Source organism: Macaca mulatta, chromosome X (assembly GCF_049350105.2).
Source record: "Macaca mulatta isolate MMU2019108-1 chromosome X, T2T-MMU8v2.0, whole genome shotgun sequence".
Classification (NCBI taxonomy): domain Eukaryota; kingdom Metazoa; phylum Chordata; class Mammalia; order Primates; family Cercopithecidae; genus Macaca; species Macaca mulatta.
The window spans coordinates 48,542,162-48,565,393 of NC_133426.1; the positions used below are offsets into that span (position 1 = coordinate 48,542,162).

Genomic DNA, 23,232 nt, shown 5'->3' on the forward strand with positions numbered 1-23,232 from the left:
CAGCCTCCCTTCCCCCCGCCCCTCCCGCCACCACCCCCGCCCCAGCCAGTGGTTAACCATTTACCAGCACACCACTGAGGGCATTTAGAACCTAGCACATGGTAAACACTATGATAAACGTTCTCATTATTTTCCCGTTTGTCCACTGGGTCAGGATGTATAGTCTTTTTTTGTGTCTGGGTTGGAATTTAAAATGTTTGAAGATCACAGAATTACAAAAGGCCAGAGGGTGGCTAAGCTACACCTATTTAACTCTCCCAATAATGCTGTTAAGTCTGTACTATTGATTATCCCCACTTTCCAGACAGGGAAACTGAAGTTCTGAGGCGGTAAAACTCAGGCAGCGCCTCCATTATCTGTAGTGCGATCTGAAATTGCAGCCGAGCAGCCTCCGCGCGCTCGCTCACTTCAAGAACGCATTTCTCCTATCACGTTTATGCCCCCAGCGGTAATTTCGCTGCCCTGCACGCGAAAAATGAATGGGTGGCATCGTGCGCGTGGCATCTTGGGAAATGTAGTTTACAGGCTCAATGACAAGCATGGTCCAAGAAGGGAGGGGCGGGGGAGCAATTCGATCTTGGCCTCGGAATAAAAAGAACAAAGAATCGCCGGCAGTTTGCGCGTCGCGACGCTTCAGCCACGCAGTGCGTGGATTCAGCCACTTTGGCCGTGCCGCTTGCATGCCGGGAAACGCAGTTCGCGAGCCCCGGATACGTCGACAATAGATGACGGGACTCACGTTGTACGTTCACATCAGGTCCCGGCACGCCGGAGCCTGGGCGGTCCACGATGGTGAGTTTGCCACGCTGCGACAGCTCATAGGCTTGTCCCCCGGGCATTCTGGTGAACTACGAACGCAAACTGAAGCTCTACGACTTGTCGCCCGTTTGCGCTCTCGCCGAGGCACAGGCTGCTCGCGGACCACCCTGCTCCGAAAACTAAGGTGGGCCCTGGGGCGCGGAGGACAGGGATGCGGGCGGAGACTGTTGAGGAACTGTCCTGACTGCGGGGAAAGGAGGAGGTTCGCCCTGGGCGCCGCAGCTGTGTATGGTTCGGGCGGCTGGCACCGGGTGGGTTCTAGACCCAAGGTTTGTCTGCAGAAGGGGACCCGTAGACGGGGTGGGTTCGAGGTGGGGACATGGGACGCAGCGGTCAGAGCCACCTGGGACCCGGTGGCCCCGATGGAGCTATGATCTTTGAGGTATTGATGAGGAGAGACAGGGAGTGTGGTCAGAAGGCTGTTTAATGGGAGGTTGGTTGGAGCGCGAGGGTGGGGTGTTACTGGGGAATCAATGGGGGCTAATAAGAATATTTTAGTCTAAGTGTTGTTCATTGATTGATTAATGAGGGGATGGCAGAGTAAGCAACTATAATATAAGGAGTGGTGGATAGGAACGTGATCCCCCAGGGATTGATGGAGGTATGATATTCAACGGGTTAATGGAAAGTGATGGGACATAGTAATGGCAAGGATGATGGTGAGGCTGTGGGGGGAATAATAGATGAATGGGGGTCATGATCAAGGGGCTGTGGTGAAAGAAGAGATAATGAGAGGCTGATGGTGTTGTAGTCAGAGTCAATAGTTGGGCTGTGGTGGCATGACCATCAAGGAATTAGGGGACAGAGTGAGCAAAGAGAGGGTATAGTAAACTAGGGTTGGGGGGTTAACTTTTGTTGATACATAGTAGGTGAATAGTAAACTGTTAGAGTGTGATCATCCAGTGATGGATCCACGGAGAGCGGGGTGGACAGTGAGGGGAGAATGGGGAACTGATGTGTGAACATCAGGGAGTAACGTGTTTGTTAATGAAAGGGTTACAGGGCAGGGGCCTAGTGCTGTGATCTATAAAGGGTCTATTGGAGAAAACTGAGTTAATGGGGGCTGATAAATCAGTAATTGAATGCTCAATGGGGAGCTAATAGACCATGATTCTCCGGGCATTATTAGAGGTTCATAAGGATGTAGTAATAAAGTGGGCCTAATCGTCTAAGGGATTAATGGGGAATGGGGTGAAATGAGAGAGATATAGGGAGTAGGAGGTACAATGAAGTAGTATTAGGATAAAGGTGGAAAGCAAGGGATTAATGGGGGCTGATAGGACTATATGAATCTAGGGGCAATGGGGACAACTGGGGATATAGTCAGTGAGATTTTAATGGGCATGACGTGGGCACAGAAGGGTTGATAGTGACAGTTACAGGGTTTAATGTGTGGAGTGTGGGTGACAGTGATGGGAGGTGGACAGGCTCACAAGTTGGCCATCTATGGGATTAATGTTGGGTTTATGGGGTCTTTTGTAGGAACTGGGGGGTAAGTGATGGGGACGAGGAGGGTCTGTGTGATAAGCAATGGAGCCTGAGAGTTCAGTGATAGGGTCCTTTGGACCCTATAAGGTCAGTGGGGTCAGTTCCAGGGCTTCAGTCAGCCCATCTTCTGTGTGAGCTATCATGTGAGTCAGATGAGCCCAGTTTAGTTTGTGTGGTTCTCTCCGCCCTACAGAGGTAGGTGGTAGCCCACTCATCTGGTTACTGATACTGGCCAGCATCAGCTGACTGTCGGCAGGTCCTTGGGCAACTGGTGTGTGAAATGGGACGGACGTCGAAGGACAAGCGGGATGTCTACTACCGCCTGGCTAAGGAGAATGGCTGGCGTGCTCGCAGCGCCTTCAAACTGCTACAGCTGGATAAGGAATTCCAACTCTTCCAAGGTCCCTGACTGGTGGGCAGGTCACTGGGCGGTGAGGTGGGCACAGGAGGTAGACAAGTAAGCTAGGTCTGCAGAGCTCCCTATGGTAGGTGGGCTGACTCAGAGGGTCTCTGGGACAGGGAGACAGGCAGGAAGATAGGCAGAATACTGGAGAGGAGTTGGGCACCTGGGCAGTGGAGATATGTGGGTGCTCCCCAGGGGAGAGGGGTGAACTTTGCAAGGGTCTCCAGGTTGGAGAAGTGGGTGCAGCTGACCAGGATGCTTTCACTATGTATGCCCAGGCGTGACACGGGCAGTTGACCTGTGTGCAGCCCCGGGCAGCTGGAGCCAGGTGCTGAGCCAGAAGATTGGGTAAGTGTGGGGGTCCCAGATGGGAGACCCAGGAGGGCTGCCTGGATGGGAGGGGCCCAGGAGTGAAACTAGGCTGATGTGGGCCATGTTGTCCACAGGGGCCAAGGGTCCGGCCACGTGGTGGCTGTGGACCTGCAGGCTATGGCTCCACTACCAGGTGTGGTACAGATCCAGGGGGACATCACCCAGGTAAGAGCATGGCTGAGGGTATTGGGGTATATCCTGGGTGAAGGCCCTTACCTGGGGTCTATGCAGAATGGAAGAGCAACAGAGAGGTGATGGAAACAGAGAGAGAGAAAGAGAATGAGAGAGTAACCATGGAGAAACAGCCAACGGGTCATCATTGCAGACACAGCAGAAAATGATGATGCTGGGTCCCCAGAGATGGAGTCCAGTATTAGAGAGGCAAAGCCTGGGAATTTGGCTGACCCAGGGTCTGTGGGCCAGGACCATGGGCAGGCGGGATCTGAGGGCAGCAGTGGAGGGCCGTGGGGCCACTCATCCTCCCTCTCTCCATAGCTGTCCACTGCCAAGGAGATCATCCAGCACTTTAAGGGCTGCCCTGCGGACCTAGTGGTGTGTGACGGGGCTCCTGATGGTAAATAGCAACAGAAAGTGGGAGGCCAGGCGGAGGCCCCTGTGCGTGTCCTTCTCTGTATCTCCTACCTTGGTTGACTTACTCACCTCTTCAGTTACTCCCTGCCTCTCCCTTCTGTTCTCAGCTTTCTCCCACATCTGGCAACTTTTCCCTACCTCTGCTGCCTGCTCTCTCTCTGCCTCTCTCTTCCTCCCACTTGCACCCCACCCTTTGAGTTTCATGTCTGTTGTCTACCTTTCCCTGCTCTCATCTCTCTGCAATTGTCCAATTCCACTGCACTGTTCATTCGTTTTCAGCCAGTCAGCCATTCAACACACATTTACTGAGCACCTATTGTGTTGAGAAAACATTCATGAATAAAATTCCATTAATCTTTAACGTCATGGAGCTGATGTTCTAGTGGGAGCAAATGGGAAAGAAAATAAATGATTGAGCTTTGTATCGTTAAAAGGGGATGCAGCCAGGCATGGTGGCTTCTACCCGTAATCCCAGTGCTTTAGGAGGATGAGGTGAGAGGAACACTTGAGGCAGGAGTTTGAGACCAGCCTTGCAACATAGCAAGACCCTGTCTAAAAAATTAGCTGGGCTTGGTGGCGCATATGCCCATAGTCCCAGTTACTCAGGAGGCTGAGGTGGGAGGATCACTTGAGCCCAAGAGGTCGAGGTTACAGTACACTTTGATTGCACCACTGCACTCCAGCCTGGGCAACAGAGTGAGACCTTGTCTCTAAAAAATGGGGTGGGGAGGCCAGGCATAGTGGCTCACGCCTGTAATCCCAGCACTTTTGGAGGCCGAGGCGGGCAGATCACCTGAGGTCAGGAGTTCGAGACCAGCCTGACCAATATGATGAAACCCCGTCTCTACTAAAAATACAAAAATTAGCCAGGTGTGGTGGCATGTGCCTGTAATCCCAGCTACTTGGGAGACTAAGACAGGAGAATCGCTTGAACCCAGGAGGCAGAGGTTGCAGTGAGCCGAGATCGCGTCATTGCACTCCAGCCTGGGCAACAACAGCGAAACTCTGTCTCAAAAAAAAAAAAAAAGGTGGGGCGGGGGATAGGTACCATAGGGAAATCATTGAGCAGGAGGAAAGCAGGAGTACCTGTTGGAATTTTAAATGAAGTGGATGGGGAAGGCCTCACTGACTTAACAGTAGAGACTAAAGGAGGTGGGGGAGTAAGCTATGGATATGTCTGAAGGAAGAGCAATCCAGGAAAAATTCCAGCCTATGCAAAGTTCCTGAGGCAGGGGGGTACTTGCTATGTATGAGTGATGACAAGGAGATCACTGTGGTTGGAACAGAGTGAGGGGGAGAGTGGTAAAAGGTAACATCAGAGAGGTGACAGGGGACAGGTCCTATAGGGCCTCGTGGGCCATGGTGAGGATGTTGGCATTTTCACCGAGATGAGAGCTTGAAGAAAACCATGAGAGGGTTTTGAGGAGAAGAGGACTGTGCTGGGCTTGGGCTGCTATGAGCTGTGTGAGGCCCAAGGGCAGAAGCAGGGGCTCCAGGGTAGAGTAGTCCAGGCAAGTGATAACGGGTGGGGGCAGTGGTGGAGAGAAGAAGATCAAGTCAGATCTTTTGAAAGTAGATGTGTTAATGACTTCAATGTGGGTGTGAGGAGAGGATGCAGGGGGAGCATCAGAGGTGACTAAGGTTTTGGAGCTGAGCAACTAGAAAGCTCAGATGAGATGGTGGGGATGGTGGGAGGAGCAGGTTTGGGAGGTAGGTCAGGAGTTTGGAGGTCAGGAGTATTGGAGATGTGGAATCTGATTTGTGAATCTGGAGTTCAGAGGAGCAGTCTGGGCTGGAGGTGGAAATGATAATGATGCTTATACATGAGGTCATTTTAGAATTGAAATGAGTTCCTAAGGGTTAGGAGCTCAGAATATGCATCTAGTTGGCAGATAGTAATTTGCATCCAGAACCTTAGCAGTAAGAGAGCCTGGAAAATGTTTTTAGTGTCTGATCTGTGTGGTACAAGAAGATGCACAGAGCAGGATAGGCCCCCCTAACGCTGTTCCTCTTGCCACAGTAACCGGCCTCCATGATGTTGATGAGTATATGCAGGCCCAGCTTCTCCTAGCTGTGAGTAACCCTGGCCACCCCTGACCCACTTTGGCCCCCTCCTGGCTGTCTCCACCTCAGCCTCAGCCGTCTGTCCTGCCCACAGGCTCTGAACATTGCTACACATGTCCTGAAGCCAGGGGGCTGCTTTGTGGCCAAGGTAAGTCTCAAGGAACCTGGTGGAGTAGAGAAAGATCGCTGAGGGCCAACCTCACCCGCTGTCTTTGCCTTCCCACCCTACAGATATTCCGAGGCCGGGATGTGACGCTCCTCTACAGCCAGCTGCGAGTCTTCTTCTCCAGCGTGCTGTGTGCCAAGCCCAGGAGCAGCCGGAACTCCAGCATCGGTCAGTGGGGTGGAGGGGCCAGGCAGGCAGACCGGGATTTCTGGGACTCCGCCTGCACAAGGAGGAAGCGGCAGTCACACCTCATTCCACCTTCCCCCAACAGAGGCCTTCGCTGTCTGTCAGGGCTATGACCCTCCCGAGGGCTTCATCCCAGACCTGAGCAAACCCCTGCTGGACCATTCTTACGGTGAGAGCTGGAGCGTGGGTCACCCTGGGGGACTCTGCCACACCTTATGCAATCTAGGTCCCATGAGGGCCCACAGCCTCACCCCCTGGTGAAGGCTCTGTCCCCTCATGGGAATTTTTTTCCCAAGGGGATCCTCAGCCCCATTTTCTGGTGGAAATCCCATCCCTTTATGGGTATTTTGTCCCAGGAGGAGCTTCAGCCCAGGCAGTCCTGTAGTGGTAACTCTTGGGCCTGGTGAAAATTCCATCCCAGGAGGATCCTGCGCCCTGCCCCAGTGGAGGCTCCACCTGCCTGAGGACATTCTCTCCTAGGAAGATCCAGTCACGCCCCCAGGTGGAAGCCTCCTTGGTGTGAAACTTTTGCCCCTTAAGCCTCTAGCAGGAAGAGACAGAGCCTGCCCCTGGGATGACATTTGAGTGAGGGAGACGTCATCCAGGCAGCATATAATCCAATGTCAGGTGGATATATATGCAGGAAAAAGAGCAGGGCACCAAAGTTTTAGAAGGCGTGATTATGGAGGGCCTCCCCAAGGAGGTGATCTGAACCAAATGAAGGATTTCTGGTGGGGTGGGAAGAGAGTAGCTGGTGGATCTGAGGGGAGGGCTTAGCAACCGTACTGCCGCCTGTGTCATGACTGGCCCCAGGCATCCAGACCTTGTCCTCAGTTATCTCCCCCTGTTCCTAAGACCCAGATTTCAACCAGCTGGATGGTCCCACCCGCATCATTGTACCTTTTGTGACTTGTGGGGACCTGAGCTCCTATGATTCGGACCGCAGTTACCCACTGGACGTGAGTGCCCAACCAACACTAGGTGGGTGGGAGCAAGGCTGTCCTAGATTCCCAGGTCCTCACCATCTCCCTACCCCTCTGTCTCTGCAGCTAGAGGGCGGCTCAAAGTACAAGTACACTCCACCCACACAGCCCCCCATCTCGCCACCATACCAGGAGGCCTGCACGTTGAAGAAGAAGGGGCAGCTGGCCAAGGAGATCCGCCCCCAGGACTGCCCCATCAGCAGAGTAGACACGCTTCCCCAGCCCCTGGTCGCCCCTCAGCGCCACAGCCTGCTGGCCCCTGAGGTCTGGAAATGTGACTCTCAACCCGCATTGACCCCTTCCCTGTGTGCCTCTTTCTGACCCAAATCTCATGGTTTCTGGGGCCAAAATTCCCTTTCCTGCCTCCTAATAGCTATAAAAAAATTGGTGAAACCAAGCATAATGAATGGAAAAATTTCACCAAATATGTGAGTCACTTTTCTTTTTCTTGAGTAGATGGAAGACAATGAAATGAGTTGTTCACCTTAACCCATTATGGTAAGTTTGCCTTGTTATCTAAAGGTTTGAGTAAGGGCAACCTTTATGAAAAACCTCAGTAAAATTTCACCTTTGAAATTTTTATGTCAACTGATAAGATTTTAATCAACAAACCCTTTTCTAAACATCTATTGTTGTATGACAGGAACTGCTTTAAGCATTTTACATTTGAAGCATTCAGTAAACATTTATTGAGCACATACTGTGTGCCAGGCATTGTTCTAGGTTTGGAGATAGAGCGGGGAGCAAAACAGAAATATCTTGGCTCTCACAGTACTTCCAGTTTGGAAAAGAGGCAACAATCAATAAAACAGTCTATAAGTTCTAGAGTTTACATACACACATATACTATATAGCTTGCATTTTTCAATTTACATATCTTGCAATATATATAATAAGTAAGAGTAATATGGGATATGAAAAATAGAAAAAAGTAAAGCAGGGTGAAGAGAATCAGGAATTCTAGGCATGGCAGTTTTCATCTTTTGGTATTTTTGTTTTGAGACAAGGTCTCACTCTGTCGCCCAGGCTGGAGTTCAGTGGTACAATCTCCCGGGCTCAAAAAATCCTCCCACCTCAGCCTCCTGAGTAGCTGGGACTACAGGCGTGCACCACCATGCCGGGCAAATTTTTGTATTTTTAGGGGAGATGGAGTTTCCCCATGTTGCCCAGACTGGTCTCGATCTACTGGGCTCAAGCAATCTGCCATTCTCGGCCTCCCAAAGTACCAGGATTACAGGCATGAGCCACTGTGCCCAGCCAGTTTGCACTTTTTAAAAGGGTTGTCATAGAAGGCCTCAGACATTCCTCAGAGGTAATATCTGAGCAAAGACTTAAAGGCATTGCTGGAGGGAAGCTGTGTGTTTATCTGAGGGAAGAGCATTCCGGGTAAAGGAAATAGCCAAGTCCCAAAGGTGGAACTGCACGTGGTATGGGAGGAAAGTTTATCCATAGCCAAATGTGCTAAAACCACAATGTTAGAGGATGGCCCTTTCTGACAATGGCATAGCAGGTTATTCAGACTAAGTCAGCCATCACAAAAAGTCACCGTTTTTTTTTAAGCGGAGCCTTGCTCTGTTACCCAGGCTGGAGTGCGGTGGCGTAAGCTCACTGCAACCTCCATCTACCGGGTTCAAGCGATTCTCCTGCCTCAGCCTCCCGAGTAGCTGGGATTACAGGTGCCCGCCACCATGCATGGCTAATTTTTGTATTTTTAGTAGAGACGGGGTTTCGCCATGTTGGCCAGACTGGTCTCAAACTCCTGACCTCGGGTGATCCACCCGCCTTGGCCTCCCAAAGTGCTGGGATTAGAGGCATGAGCCACCGCACCCTGCCTTTTTTGTTTTGTTTTGAGATGGAGTCTCGCTCTGTCGCCCAGGCTGGATGGAGTACAGTGGCCCTATCTCAGCTCACTCCAACCTCCACCTCCCGGGTTCAAGAGATTCTCCTGCCTCAGCCTCCTGAGTAGCTGGGATTACAGACGCATGCTGCCCCCTCACCCAGCTAATTTTTGTATTTTTAGTAGAGACAGGGTTTCGCCATGTTGGCCATGCTGGTCTCAAACTCCTGACCTCACAAAATCTGCCTACCTCAGGCCTCCCAAAGTGCTAGGATTACAGGCGTGAGCCACCACACCCGGCCACAAGAAGCCACCTTAAGGGAAACTGAAACAGCAAATCATTGTGTGAAAGAGATTTACAATTTCTAATATTTAAAGGATCCTGTAAATCAATAAGGAAAAAAATGAGAGTGACCGGTAAGCACATGAAAAGCTGCTCATCAGGAAAATGCAAATGAAAACTCAAAATATCAACAACACTAAGTATTTGGAAGGATATGCAGCAATTGAAAGCCTCATACACGCTACTGGGAAGGTAAAATGGTGCAGCCACTGTGGAAAACTTAGGCATTACCTACTAAAGCTGCATGTGTGCCAGTTCCACTCCTAAAAAGTGAGTCCTAGAGGCCGGGCGTGATGGCTCAACACCTGTAATCCCAGCACTTTGGGAGGCCGAGGTGGGTGGATCGCCTGAGGTCAGGAGTTCAAGACCAGCCTGACCAACATGGCAAAACCGCATCTCTACTAAAAATACAAAAATTAGCCAGGCCTGGTGGCGGGCGCCTGTAATCTCAGCTACTCAGGAGGCTGAGGCAGGAATCACTTGAACCTGGGAGGTGGAGGTTGCAGTGAGCTGAGAACGTGCCACTGCACTCCAGCCTGGGCGACAGAGTGAGACTCCGTCTGAATAAAAAAAAAAGGAAATGAGTCCTAGAGTGTTGTTAGCAGCACTATCTGTAGTATGCCCATTAAATCGTGGTACATTCACTATAGAGAACTGTACAACAATGACAGTGAACATCCTGCAATTACACCAAAGAGCACCTTGTAGTTATTCATTAAACTGAATATATATGCATTTTCTGTATGTCATGGTTCACCATAAAAGTAGGAGGAAATGTCACAAAAATGTTAGCAGCAGAGTTAGCTGGGTGTGGTAGCACATGCCCCATCTGTAATCCCAGCTACTTGGGAGGCTGAGACGGGAGGATCACTTGAGCTTGGGAGGTTAAGGTTGTTGTAAGCTATGATGGAGCTCCACTGCACTCCAGCCTGGGTGACAGAGCAAGACCCTGTCTCTAAAAAAACAAAACAAACAAAAAACTTTCTTTGACTTTTGGTTAGCTGGCAAGCTGATACAACTCAGAAACTGCTCAGTGTCAGGAAAACCAGAACTTGTTGATGAACTTGTTTTCAAAATATCATCTCATCAACGAGGCCTGGACAAACAAGCCCTGAGGAGGGATCTGCAACAACCCTGAAGACAACAAGGAAAGAAAGCATAGAAGTCTCTCCGCACTGCAGTGGGAATTCTTGAGTGAGGTCTTACCTCTTCTTTAAACCTCTTCAGGAGTGTCCTGATTATATCCAGAAATTTCCCTAAAGGCAGGGATTCTTAACCTGGATAGAAGCCAGGGGTAACCATAAACTTGATGGAAGAAAATGTTACATCTTTATTTTCAGCAATAAAACAACGTTAGCCTTACTCCCAAGTTATAAATGCTGGCAACAAATCACAATAGTAAAAGCAGTACCTGGGATTTTCCCACCAATGCAAACCAGTTACAACAACTGTAATGTAGCATAAAAAGGGCATCTTGAAGTATTGTTCATATTTGTCACCTCTTGGAATGACAGCAGATCCTATAAGTTGATGTATTAATTAAAAAGCCCATATATGACTGCAGCTCAATTTTGTTTCAATTTAATATATAGTAATAATTGTAATTCAATGTAATTGGCTCCCATTGTCATCTGTGTGTGTGTGTATGTGTGTGTATATACTTTTAAAAATATTCTGCGAAGGGGTTCACAGATTTAACCAGATGCCAAAGGGTTCCGCAGAACAAATTTATTTATTTATTTTGAGACAGAATTTTGCTCTGTCGCCCAGGCTGGAGTGCAATGGCGTGATCTTGGCTCACCGCAACCTCCACCTCCTGGGTTCAAGCGATTCTCCTGCTTCAGCCTCCTGAGTAGCTGGGATTACAGGCATGTACCACCACACCCAGCTAATTTTTTTATATTTTTAGTAGAGATGGGGTTTTGCCATGTTGGCCAGGCTGGTCTTGAACTCCTTGCCTCAAGTGATCCGCCCACCTCGGCCTGTTTTTTTTTTTTTTTGAGACGGAGTCTTGCTCTTGTCACCAAGGCTGGAGTGCAGTGGTGCGACCTCGGCTCACTGCAACCTCTGCCTCCCAGGTTCAAGCGATTCTCCTGCCTCAGCCTCCCAAGTAACTGGGATTACAGGCGCCCACCACCATGCCCAGATAATTTTTGTATTTTTAGTAGAGACGGGGTTTCACCATGTTATCCAGGCTGGTCTTGAACTCCTGACCTCAGGTGATCCGCCCGCCTCGGCCTCCCAAAGTGCTGGGATTACATGCGTGAACCACTGCGCCTGGCCTCCAGAACAAATTTTTTAGGTTAAGAACCTGTCTTAAAGAAACATCAGGGCCAGGCACGGTGGCTCATGCCTGTAATCCCAGCACTTTGGGAGGCTGAGGCGGGTAGATCACTTGAGGTCAGGAGTTCGAGACCAGTCTGGCCAACATAGTGAAACCCCGTCTCTACTAAAAATACAAAAATCAGCTGGGTGTAGTGGTGCATGCCTGTAATCCCAGCTACTCGGGAGACTGAGGCAGGAGAATCACCTAAACCCGGGAAATGAAGGTTACAGTAAGCCAAGGTCGTGCCACTGCACTCCAGCCTGGACAACAGAGTGAGATTCTGTCTCAAAAAAAAAAGCAACGTCAGAAAGTCTACCTGGACTGCAGTCCTCAATTTCTATAACTTAATGAACAGGAGCTGACAAAAACTCCCCAACCAGACAAACAGAACTGTTTTCTACAGCTTAATCCTGTGTCCTTAGAAACTCACGTACTCTGTGATCCAAGGACTATCCACGCCGCGGTCCAGTGACCTCAGGAGTATCCACATACCAGTCTGCGACCCCAGCTGTTTCCACACCTGACTGTGACTCACCCCAGTTACTGTGTGTGACCCCAGGAGTATACACACTCAAGTCTGGGACAAACATCGTCCAATCTGCAGTCAGAAATGGTGTTTCAACTCTGGAGCGTGTGTTCATAGGCATGCCTACACTCTAGTCTCTGACCACGAGAATAACCACACCCCAGTCCGTGTGACTTCAGGAATGTCCAGACCCCAGTTTGTGTCAGTCTAGGAATGTCCACACCATGGTGACTTAACCCAGGAGTCTTCTCACCAAAGTCAGTGTGACCCCAGGAATGTCCACACCCCAATCGATGAATATGCACGGCCCAACAATGTATGGCGGAAGTGTCCACACAAAAGGCCACGTGACCACAGCTGTAGCCATACCCATTACAGTGCAAATTCAGCAGCGTTCACACGAGAGCCTGTGAGACCTCAGGAGTGTCCTCACGCCAGGTTCTGTGAGTCCAGCAGTGGCAATGGCTTGGAGTTTCCATAGCCATCTTAGTAGCGCCATAAATGTGTACCTCAAACTGTGACCGCAAAGGAGGCCATACTGTAGTCTGGGTGACCTTGTGGGTGTCCACAGCTCAGTCTATGGTGCTTTGGGAGTGGTTTTGCCCCAGTCCAGCCACCTCAGGAGTAGCCCCACCCAAGTTTTTATGACACAAGTAATGTCCAGTTCCCAGCGTATGTGACCCTGGTGTTGTCCAAACCCCATAGTCTCTGGCTATTAGTGTGTCTATACTCATCTTGACGGCCTCAGGCAGGTGCACTCCCCCATCTGTATGACCAAAAGACTATCGACTCTCCTGTCATTGTGACCACGGAAGTGTAAAATTCCAGTGCCAGTGACTACTGGTGGGTCCACGTTCCAGTCTGGGTGACCCAGGGGAGGGCACAGTCCTGTCTGTGTGACCATAGGAGTCTTCACACCCCAGTATCTGTGACCACACAGGAGTCAATTTCCCAGTCAGTGTGACCAGAGGGATGTTCACACCAAATTGTGTGACCACAGGAGTATCCACACTTATCTGCACGTCCTGAGAGGTGTCTGTACTCCAGTGGGTGTGACACCAACAGTGTCCACAACACAGTCTGTGTGACTCCAGGAGTGTCCCTCCCCTCAGTCAGTGTGAGTCTAGAAGGATCTACACCAAGTCTTGGGGGCCCAGGAGTGTTCATTCCCCAATCTTTATGACTCGGGGCATTCACCACCCCCCCATCACGCAGATGAAGCATATCCACAGCTAGGTCTGTGTGACCCCAGCAGAGTCTGCTTCACAAGTCGTGTAACCACAGGAGTGTCCCCAGCCAAGCCTATGGGAATCCAGGAGTGTCCACATCACAGTCACTTGACCACAGTGGTGCCGACTTCCCAGTTTATGTATCCTCAGTCATGTCCTTGTTCCAGACTGTGTGACCCCAGTGTCCACACCCCAAACTCGGTGATCCAAGAGGTTACCCTAACTCCAGTCTGCGTGACTCCAGTGTTGCCCACACACCAATCTGTATGACCCTAAGAGAACACATCCCAGTCTGTGATGCTTCAGGAGTGGCCACACCCTACTCTCCGTGACCCCAGGAGTGGCTACACCACAATCAGCATGACCCCAGGATTTCTTACTCCAAAATCTAGTAACATCATGAGTGTCTACACCACCCTCACCTGTGTGATTCCAAGAGGATCCACACCCCAGGCTGTGTGACCTTGGGAAGGTCCCTATAGCAGTCAGTGTAAACCCAGGAGTGTGTTCTTCCCCGTCAGTGTGAGCCAGAAGGGCATATCTAGAGGAAGAGTGATCCAGGGAAAGGCGAAGGGCCGGCTGTGGTAGCTCACACCTGTAATCCCAACACTTTGGGAGGCCAAGGTGGGCAGATCACCTGAGGTCAGGAGTTTGAGACCAGCCTGGGCAACATGGTGAAACCCCATCTCTACTAAAAATACAAAAATTAGCCGGGCATGGTGGCGCATACCTGTAATCCCAGCTACTTGGGAAGCTGAGGCAGGTGAATCACTTGAACCTGGGAGTTGGAGGTTGCAGCGAGCTGAGATTGTGCCACTGCACTCCAGCCTGGATGATAGGCCAAGACTCTGTCTAAAAAAAAGAAAGAAAGGCAAAGGCCCTAAGGCAATGGCCCTGATGTGCCTGGCACATTTGAGGAACAGGCCAGCGGGGCAGGAGCAGAGTGAGCAAGGAGCCAGTGGCGGGCGGTGAGGTCAAGGGGGACCCGGAGGGCCTTGTGGGTCACGGAGAGGACTTTGGCTTTTTCTCTGAGAGAGATGAGAGCCACGGCAGGGCTCTGAGCAGAGGAGGGCCCTGAGCTGACTCGGGTTGCAACAGGATCCCTCTGGCTGCTGTGGTGTTGGCTACTCAACTGTTATTGTTTGTCAAAAGCCAGAGAACTGTATGCCAAAAGGGTGAACTTTATTGTATGTAAATTATAACTCTTTAAATTTAAGTTACAACTTTTGGAAAATGTGCAGTACTGGCCAGGCATGGTGGCTCATGCCTGTAATCCCAGCACTTTGGGAGGCTGAGGTGGGAGGATAGTTTTAGCCTGGGAGGTTGAGGCGGCAGTGAGCTGAGATCATGCCGCTGCACTCGCGCCTGGACAACAGAGCAAGATCCTGTCGCAAAGAAAAAACAAAAAACAAAACAAAACAAATAAAACGTGCAGTACTTTGCAAGCAATAAAGATTTCTATTTCTGCAAGAGAGTCTGTGCTCATGCCTGTCCTTACTCCTCTCCTTTCTGCACAGACGCATCTCAGGAATGCACCTGAGGAAAAGGCGGTACCGGGGCCTCCCTCAACTGCTCAAGGTAGCGCTCCCTTTGTTGTCTGCTGTGAACTGAATTGTGAATTCAGCAAATTCCTTTGTTGAAGCTTTAATCCCCAATGTGACTGTATTTGGAGATGAGGGTAATTAAGGTTAAATGAGGCCATAAGGGCAGGGTCCTAATCTGATAGAACTGGTGTCCTCATTAGAGAGGGAAGAGACGCCAAAGCTCCCTCCCTCTCTCCCTGTGGGCACGCAGAGGAAAAGCCACGTGAGGACAGAGAAAGAAGGTGGCTGCCTACAAGCTAGAAAGAGAAGCCTCACCAGAAACCAACCCTACCAGCACCTCGATCTTGAACTTCCAGCCTCCAAATCTGTGAGAAAATAAACGTCTGTGGTTTAAGCCACTCGGTCTGAGGTATTTTGTTAAGGCAGTCCAAGCAGCTAATTGCCTCTCAGCTTCAAGGCTGATTTCAGGAGACTCATGTTGGCCAGCTGTGAGGGGAGCCAGTGCTCAAGTGAAGGAAAATTCAGTACATCCTCCTCGTCTAGCTGAAGGGGGCTCTGGGGCAGCAGGAGGGGCCCAGGGCAAGCCTGGGATGAAATCCGTGGCACTCCTACAGGTTCTGGGGGTGGTGTCCATGGAATATCCTCCGCCACATTACAAAATGACTAACAATTGCTTGGGAAGCTTTCAGAACTGCCCCGAGGCTTCCTCTAACACTCCACCCACACCTGGCTCATGCCAGGTTGCTCCCCCTGCAGAACACGTATGCAGCTTTAGAGCCATCGATGCCTTGGTTCAGGAGAATAGGTGTGGTGTCATCTCAGGCTCGGTGGCAGCCCGAGGGAAGCGGCAAGTGTTCTGAGTCTCTCTAGATGACAAAGGAGCTGAGGAAAGCTGGAGTGAATTATGAGTCACAGCCTGTACCTCACAAGAAAGTTCTGCCCAATGCCAGAGCTGGGAGCCATCAGCAGTTATGCAGCGTTGGTGAAGAAGAGCCTTGGGACAATTGGTATGCATGCCTGCACATAGGTGTGTGCGTACCAGCACGTGTGAAGTTATGCAGGAGTGCATGGTGTGCTTATGCCCGTGTGTGTGCACATTGACAAGTCCTTTTGTGCATCCATACATACATGGCACATGCGTGTGCATTCACGCTTTGCTGTTTTGAATGCAGGTATGGCTATAAGTGCATGTGGGCAACACAAGTTCAAGTGTGCATTCTCATGTAGATGCTAGGGTGCAGCAGGCACATGGGGACCTGTTCCCTGACAAGGGTGTTTGTGAAAAGCAATTGTGCGTATGCGTGAGGGTGTACTTATGTGTGAGAGTCTATGTGCAAAGTCCGTGGGTGCTACACTGAGTGTTTGTGTCTGTGTGTATACACGTGTATGCCAGGGTGCACATGCATGGCTGTGTGTGAGTGCGTAAGTGGGGAAAAGCACATTGGCCCAAGTTGGTAAGTCAAGTATCTATGCATGTATACCCCTGGGCACCTACCCCTGTGCAAGTGTGAGTAAACAGGTACACACGGGCCTGGGCGTAGATGTCCGTGCACATGTACTCTTGGGAGCCTGTGCATGGGCATGCTGTATGCATGGCTGCAGGGATTTCCCACGTGTGTGTGTGCACAGATGCACAAGTGCCCAGGAACCTAGATTGTGGTCTCTGTACACATGTACCTCTGGGCACCATGCATGTGTGTGTGCAAAAGTGCATGTGTGCCTATGGGCTCAGGTCTCGCTGTCTGTGTACATATATCCCCTGGATGCCCATAAAGGTGTGAGTGTATACTGCAGGTGCATATTTGTCCATGGGCCTCAGTCTGGGTATTTGTGAACATATACCCTGTATGAACATGCATGGGTGTGTGGATGTGATCAGGTATGCCCATGGACCCAGGCCTCGGCATCTGTGTACAGGTACCTCAGGGTGCCCGTGTGTGTGTGTGTGTGGGTGGGTGGCTGTGTGTATGTGTGTGTGTGTATGTGTGCATGTATGCATGTGTAACTCTGGACGCCCATGCATGTGTGTGCACATGGCTTCAAGTGTGTCCAAGGACCTGGGTCTGGGCATGTGTGTACATGTATCCCTAGGAACCCATGTGTGAGTATGCTCATGTGTTCAGTGGTGCCAATGGCCTTGGATCTTGATGCCTGTGTACGTGTACCCTTGGGGGACCAGAGATGGCATTCACGCATGCATATGTAGCACCATGGGGGGATCTGTGTACAGATTTACCTCCACCTCCACCTGGCTGGGGATCATAAAGAAAACCAAGGGATGCGCTACCTCCATGAATCCTGGTTTCAGCAGAGCTAAGGGAGTGAAATTTAGGACCATTTTACTTGTCTCAAACCTTGTTATCCGAGACAAAGCTAGAGCTTAGAAAATACCCCTTCCTTCTTTCAGCCCCCAGAGACAATGTGGCCAGGCTCCAGAGGGCTGGGAAGATGAGCAATGCTTGTGAGCCACCATGATAGGAAGCAGAGGGGTCAAGAAGCCCCTGGGAGCAGGGATTAGGGCTAGGGTTAGGGAGAAAACACTTGGACCTGGAGGCTCAGGGGAGGCTTCCTAGAGGGGAGGGGTAGGAAGAGGCAGTGAAGGGGCCCACAGCAATGGAGAGGAGTTGGACTGCAGGGATGGGGTAGGGGGACAGACGACAAGGGGCACTCAGAAGACTAATGTCTGGGAGTGGGAAAACAGTGTTTGCTCAGCCAGGAAGCTGCATCCAGATCTTTTATCATTTGTGGAAGACCAAGTACCCAGGCCTTGGAGGAGCCCAGAGACGAACCAGAGTTTGGAGCTAGGGGCGAGGTGGTTCCCTCTGTCCCTGTAACAGGCAGTTTAGGCTTAAAGAGCTGTCCAGGCTGGGCTTGGTGGCTCACGCCTGTAATCCCAGCACTTTGGGAGGCCGAGGCAGGTGGATCACCTGAGGTCGGGAGTTCGAGACCAGCCTGACCAACATGGAGAAACCCCGTCCCTACTAAAAATACAAAATGAGCCAGGCGCGGGGGCACATGCCTGTAATTCCAGCTACTTGGGAGGCTGAGGCAGGAGAATCGCTTGAACCCGGGAGACAGAGGCTGCATTGAGCCGATATCATGCTATTCCACTCCAGCCTGGGCAACAAGAGTGAAACTCTTGTCTCAAAAAAAAACAAAGAAAAGAAAAGAACTGTCCAGGATTCCACAGGCCCCTGGGGCCCAGGGTAAACTGCCTGCCCTTTCTGGTCCTCGGTCTTCTCCATTGTCACATGGCCTGCCTGTCTGCAGCCCAGGCCCCGGGAAGCATTTAGCCTGAGAGAGGAGCCCATGGACAGTGGGCAGCTGCTCCCCAAGATTGGGCCACCCTCCTGCTCCTCTGCCGCTTCCCCAGAGGCAAAGCTTGGAAATGGGCTGGGGGAGCCATGGCCACAGGACAGTCAGCATGGGGGAAGCCTGGTGGGGTTGAAACCCTGGGCTAGGAGGGGGCACTTCCACCACGAACCCTGGTCCCCCACCAACCCACCTGAACATAGCAAGGGAGGCACAGGGACCCACAACCTTCCTCCTGACCCCAGCTGGAGAAGGATGTTGCTGCTCCTGAATTCCAAGCTGGCCCAGATGTAGAGTGGTCCCCTAAGGGTGTACTTGCACAGACACCAAGATCCAAGCCCATTGGCACAGCTGAATACATGAGCATTCCCACACATGGGCCCCTAGGGGTACATGGACACAAATCTCCCCTTCCAGTCATGGCACCCCAGCCCTGATCAGCTTCACCCCTAAAAGCTCCCAGGTGCAGGGTCAAGACCTTCTTGTGCCCCCACTTCAACCCCAAGCCAATGGCTTTTCTTTTTTTTTTTCCAGAGATTGAGCTGGAGGGGTCTCACACTGTCACCCAGGCTGGAATGCAGTGGCACAATCATAGCTTACTGCAGCCTTGATCTCACAACTGATCCTCCGACCTCAGCTACAAGTGCGAGCTACCACACCTGGCTCTGAGCCAATGGCTTTTTTTTAGATCCTCCAGAAGGTCAACAATACTGACTGCAGAACGTCAGGCAGCCACAAGCCACTGGGCACAGTTGTGCAGGCTGTGCTCTAACAAAAGTTGCCTGGCCACAGAAGACACTGGGAACAGAAACGCAGCCTGGGCTCCTCTAGCATCGCTGGGGCCTGGCTTGGGGCTGTGTCCATCAGGAGGAAGGGGCATCCTTTTCTAAAGTTCACACAGGCATTATGTGAACTAGTGGCGCCCCTCAGTGTCCAGGTTTTTAAAGGCAAAGGAAATCTGGACATTCGCAGAAAATGAACATGGCCCCAGAGCCAGGCATGCCTTCACCGGGGATGTCTCTGAGCTGGAAAAAAATACTCAGCCATTGTCTAGCGCAGCCCTATGCTTATCAGGAAATATTTTAAAAACCTTTTAAATGGACAAAACTAGTTCCAAGATGTTCTTTCAATGGAACACTGGGTATGGTCTACCCGACCCCCTTACGGCTTATCTGATTCTATAGCGGGCTGCACTTTTGTCTTTGGCTGGGCCATTTTGCACCTCTGTAGAGAGAGAAGTTAACCTGTGCAGGACTGATAATTCCCGTCCATAATAAATGAATTTTGTCCTGTAGAGATACAACTGATCTCTATCCTGTAGAAAAAGATTATTCCAGATATTATATTGCATCTATTGGCAAATCCATTGCAGTATCTCTGGGAGTTTATATATGTTTGTTCTTCAGATTCTCCTCTGAGCCTAGTGTAACATCTTACGAGTTCCCTCAATCATAAATTATCTGGGCCAGGCGTGGTGGCTTATGCTTGTAATCTCAACACTTTGGGAGGCCGAGGCGGGTGGATCGCTTCAGCCCAGAAGTTCAAGAGCAGCCTGGGCCACATGGAAAAACTCTGTCTCTACAAAAAATACAAAAATTAGCTGGGAGTGGTGGTGAGCGCCTATAGTCCCAGCTACTCAGGAGGCTGAGGTGGGAGGATCACCTGAGCCCAGGGAGGTCAAGGTCTGCAGTTAGCTGTGATTGCACCACTGCACTCCAGCCTGGGTGACAGAGTGAGACTCTGTCTCAAAAATAAATAAATGATCTAAAAATCTTTGACACATGTTCACTTTATATTAGTAGGAGTCGGGATGTTACCATTTTGGACATAATTTTTTAATTGCATCTACCAGCTCACAGTACAGATGAGATCACCAAGCGTGGGGAGAAGGGACTTGCTTGAAGTGACCCTCATGGACTGGGACTGGAAGGCAGAGCTGAACTCAAGGTACTCTGGGCGCTGCCCTGCTCCCGGAAAGAAGGGGATGTGCTCTGCCCGGGTGTGGAATGGAATGGGGGATGTGACACACCTCCACTATGGGGATATGGAGTGACCCTCTGGGATGAGGGGCTCATCTGTCAGGTCCCACCCTCTGTGCTGTGCCTTGATTCAGACCCAAGACACAACCAGCCGTCCACCCCACCCCAAGTGGTCCTGGCCAGGGGAAGTGCTTAAATGCCCCCATTGCCATCCTGAAATGCTATGCTGGTGGTGACCATAGGAAAGCTTTATTCTAGGCATCTTATTTCAACTGCTGGGCCCCAGCTTCCTTATCTATTAAAATGTAGTTCCAGTTCCTGCCTTATATGATGTGCAGAAGATTAAATGAGATCATGGACATGAAGCTCTTCAAATTGCCCGGCACAGATTAAGCGCTCAATATATATCAGCTGTTAGTCATTAGGTCTGTTAGGTTTGCAGAACTTCCAGTGGTGGACATTTTTGAAGGGATGCTTGGGACCCCCTCGAGATGCTGGCCTAGCAGGACCTAGCTGCTCCATCCTTGGATGAAACACCCAAGTGTTCCCCGGGTTGAAGGATCAAGGAGCTCAGACTCCTGGTCAAGGAAGACAGGCCTGGCTTGCTCTCTGGAACCCCCATGTTGCTATCCAGGAGATCCTGAGGCCCAAGGCACAAAGGAGGAGCACAAGGAGTGGTGAGTTCCTGACAGGAAATGGTGGGGTGCCCTAGGAGAAATCACCTCTTAGGGTCTCGGTTTCCCCATCTACACAATGGGCACTTCGGACCTGTGAGTTGCTGAAGACCTTTGCAGCCACCTTTTGGGGAAGAACAAATGTTCTCCAAGAGTGTAACGGCTGGAGGCTGACCCTCTCCCAGTCCAGGCCCTGCCATTGGAGACAAAGTACACCAGACACAAAGGGAAAACCCAGTCCCCGCCACAGCATGGGAAGCTGCCCAGCAAGTTGAGAGTCAACTTGCCCAAGTTTTGTGGCCAGTGAAGGGGAGGTTTGCAGCCAGACCACTCCTGAGACTTACCTGGGGAACTTTGGGGGGTTGGGTCGGGGGGATGGACTCAGTGGCCTGTGGGGTCCCTTCCAGTCCAGACTCTCCTCTGTGGCTGGCATGCTGTGACCTCAGAGGGCCAATCTGCAAAATGGGATGGTAACCCCATGTGGGCTGAGAGGGCAGGAAAATGTATGTATTCTTCAGGGTTCTGTGAGTTGTAAGTGGCAGAAACTCCAGTCAAACCAGCTTAAGGTAAAAGGGAATACTCAGGTAATAGAAGAGACCTGGGACAGAGTGAGCTTTGGCCATGCACAGCGTGTCTGAGGACTCTCTCTCTCTCTCTGTCTGTCTGGGAGGCCTGATTCATCTTTGAAAGTTTGGCCCTCAGCAGGCTCTCCCAGGTGGTGGCTGCCTCACCTATCCCTAAACAGCAAGGAGTCCCAGAGGGCAGCAAAGCCTTTTCCCCTTCAGTTCCAGCTTTAGATCATGTGGCCTGGCTTGAGTCACACCCATGCCTGACCCTGTGGTCACAATGACAGATTGCTCTAATTGGCTGGTCTAGTCATGAGTCCACTCCTGAAGATATAGGTGGGAGCAGGGAGGTGGAGGAGTTAGCCCCACAAGAACAACATGCACTGGAGTGAGGTGAGGAGGAAGGGGGTTGCCAAAAGAAAATGAAGGTCGAGCCGGGTGCGGTGGCTCACGCCTGTAATCCCAGCACTCTGGGAGGCTGAGGCGGGTGAATCACGAGGTCAGGAGTTCAAGACCAGCCTGGCCAACATGGTGAAACCCTGTCCCTACTAAAAATACAGAATCAGCCAGGCGTGGTGGCACGCGCCTGTAATCCCAGCTACATGGGAGACTGAGGCAGGAGAATCACCTGAACACAGGAGACAGAGGTTGCGGTGAGCCGAGATCGTGCCACTGCACTCCAGCCTGGGTGACAGAGTGAGACTTCATCTCAAAAAAGAAAAAAAGAAAATGGAGGTCAGACATGATGGTTCACATGTGTAATCCGAGAACATTGGGAGGCTGAGGCAGGAGGATCACTTGAGGCCAGGAGTTCAAAATCAGCCTAGACAACATAGTGAAACCCCGTCTCTACAAAAAATACAAAAACTAGCTTGGTGTGGTGGTGCATGCCTGTAGTCCTAGCTACTTGGGAGGCTGATCTCTTGAGCCCAGGAGTGAGAGGCTGCAGTGAGTCATGATCACACCACTGCACTCCAACCTGGGTGACAGAACGAGACCCTATCTCAAAAAAAAAAAAAAAAAAGAAAGAAAGAAGGTGGTCTTTCATAGAAGAGGAAAGAGGTGCTGAGTTGGCAAAGGGAATGCATGCCACCACTGAATCCTTAAGTAAAACCACTGGCAGCCTTAGTCCTTCTCTGCCTACCACTTTCAGGTGCTCAGCTTTATGCTGTAAAGTTACCCCATCACTCCTAAACTCAGAAATTCTGCCTCCCATGACAGATTAAAAGGCAATTTATACTAAAATGTCAATGACTACCAGAAGCAGCAGAGTCTGCCTGAAGAAGGCAAAGCCTCGCTGGATGTGACTTAATCTTCTAGTGAGATTCAGGGCCGTGTGGCAAAAGGATGGGGAGATGTCAGGGAGTGTGCCAAGTACTCAATGGACCAGGCAGCTCAAAGGCAGCCCCAGGAGGAGACAGCAGCCTCCTTCCCATGTTCTGTCTCCATTCAGAGCAGATGGCCCTCCCAGGCGCATCTGAGCTCCCGGCTCTTCTGCTCCCCTCCTCTGAGGGACCTGTCTGTCTAGCTATCAGCCTGTCAGTTCAGCTCTGCTGCAAAGCTGTTGTGTAGGTGTATATTCATCGAGCGTCTGTTCCTAACACTGATTTCTTGGCAGAGGGAGGTCAGTTCATCCAACCATAAAGGATGAGTTCTGTGTGAGAGGGTCAGAGAGGAGGATCGGGAAGCAGACGGAGCAGGTTAGAACATTAGAATTGTCATGGACCCGCTCTTTCTTGTAGATACCCACAGTTCATCTACTCAACCACTCACTTAGCCTTGCACCCATTCATCCACCCATGATTCACCCACTTACCCACCTAT

At 50.9% G+C, this 23,232-nt stretch overlaps 1 protein-coding gene across 15 annotated transcripts; it reads left to right on the forward strand.

Annotated features, from left to right (window-relative positions):
- The first annotated feature begins 873 nt into the window (after positions 1 to 873).
- On the forward strand, positions 874 to 20,131 carry FTSJ1 (FtsJ RNA 2'-O-methyltransferase 1). Of its 15 annotated transcripts, XR_013412580.1 has the most exons (16): positions 874 to 943; positions 2,501 to 2,708; positions 2,989 to 3,058; positions 3,157 to 3,247; positions 3,578 to 3,656; positions 5,694 to 5,746; positions 5,832 to 5,885; positions 5,969 to 6,071; positions 6,175 to 6,258; positions 6,951 to 7,048; positions 7,139 to 7,336; positions 7,529 to 7,570; positions 14,851 to 14,911; positions 15,128 to 15,244; positions 15,618 to 15,884; positions 20,042 to 20,131. XR_013412580.1 is itself a non-coding variant. In XM_077987890.1 (14 exons), the coding sequence occupies exons 3-13, from the start codon at positions 2,588 to 2,590 to the stop codon at positions 7,559 to 7,561; spliced, it is 990 nt and encodes a 329-aa protein (XP_077844016.1). In that variant the 5' UTR covers positions 874 to 943; positions 1,101 to 1,201; positions 2,501 to 2,587; the 3' UTR covers positions 7,562 to 7,570; positions 10,254 to 10,815.
- The last annotated feature ends 3,101 nt before the right edge of the window (positions 20,132 to 23,232 follow it).

Coding starts and splice junctions, on each gene's coding strand:
- FTSJ1 (XM_077987885.1), top strand. CDS start 2,588: ATGGGACGGACGTCGAAGGACAAGCGGGATGTCTACTACCGCCTGGCT. Junction 2,709..2,988: donor GGAATTCCAACTCTTCCAAG/GTCCCTGACTGG, acceptor ATGTATGCCCAG/GCGTGACACGGGCAGTTGAC. Junction 6,259..6,944: donor CCTGCTGGACCATTCTTACG/GTGAGAGCTGGA, acceptor CCTGTTCCTAAG/ACCCAGATTTCAACCAGCTG.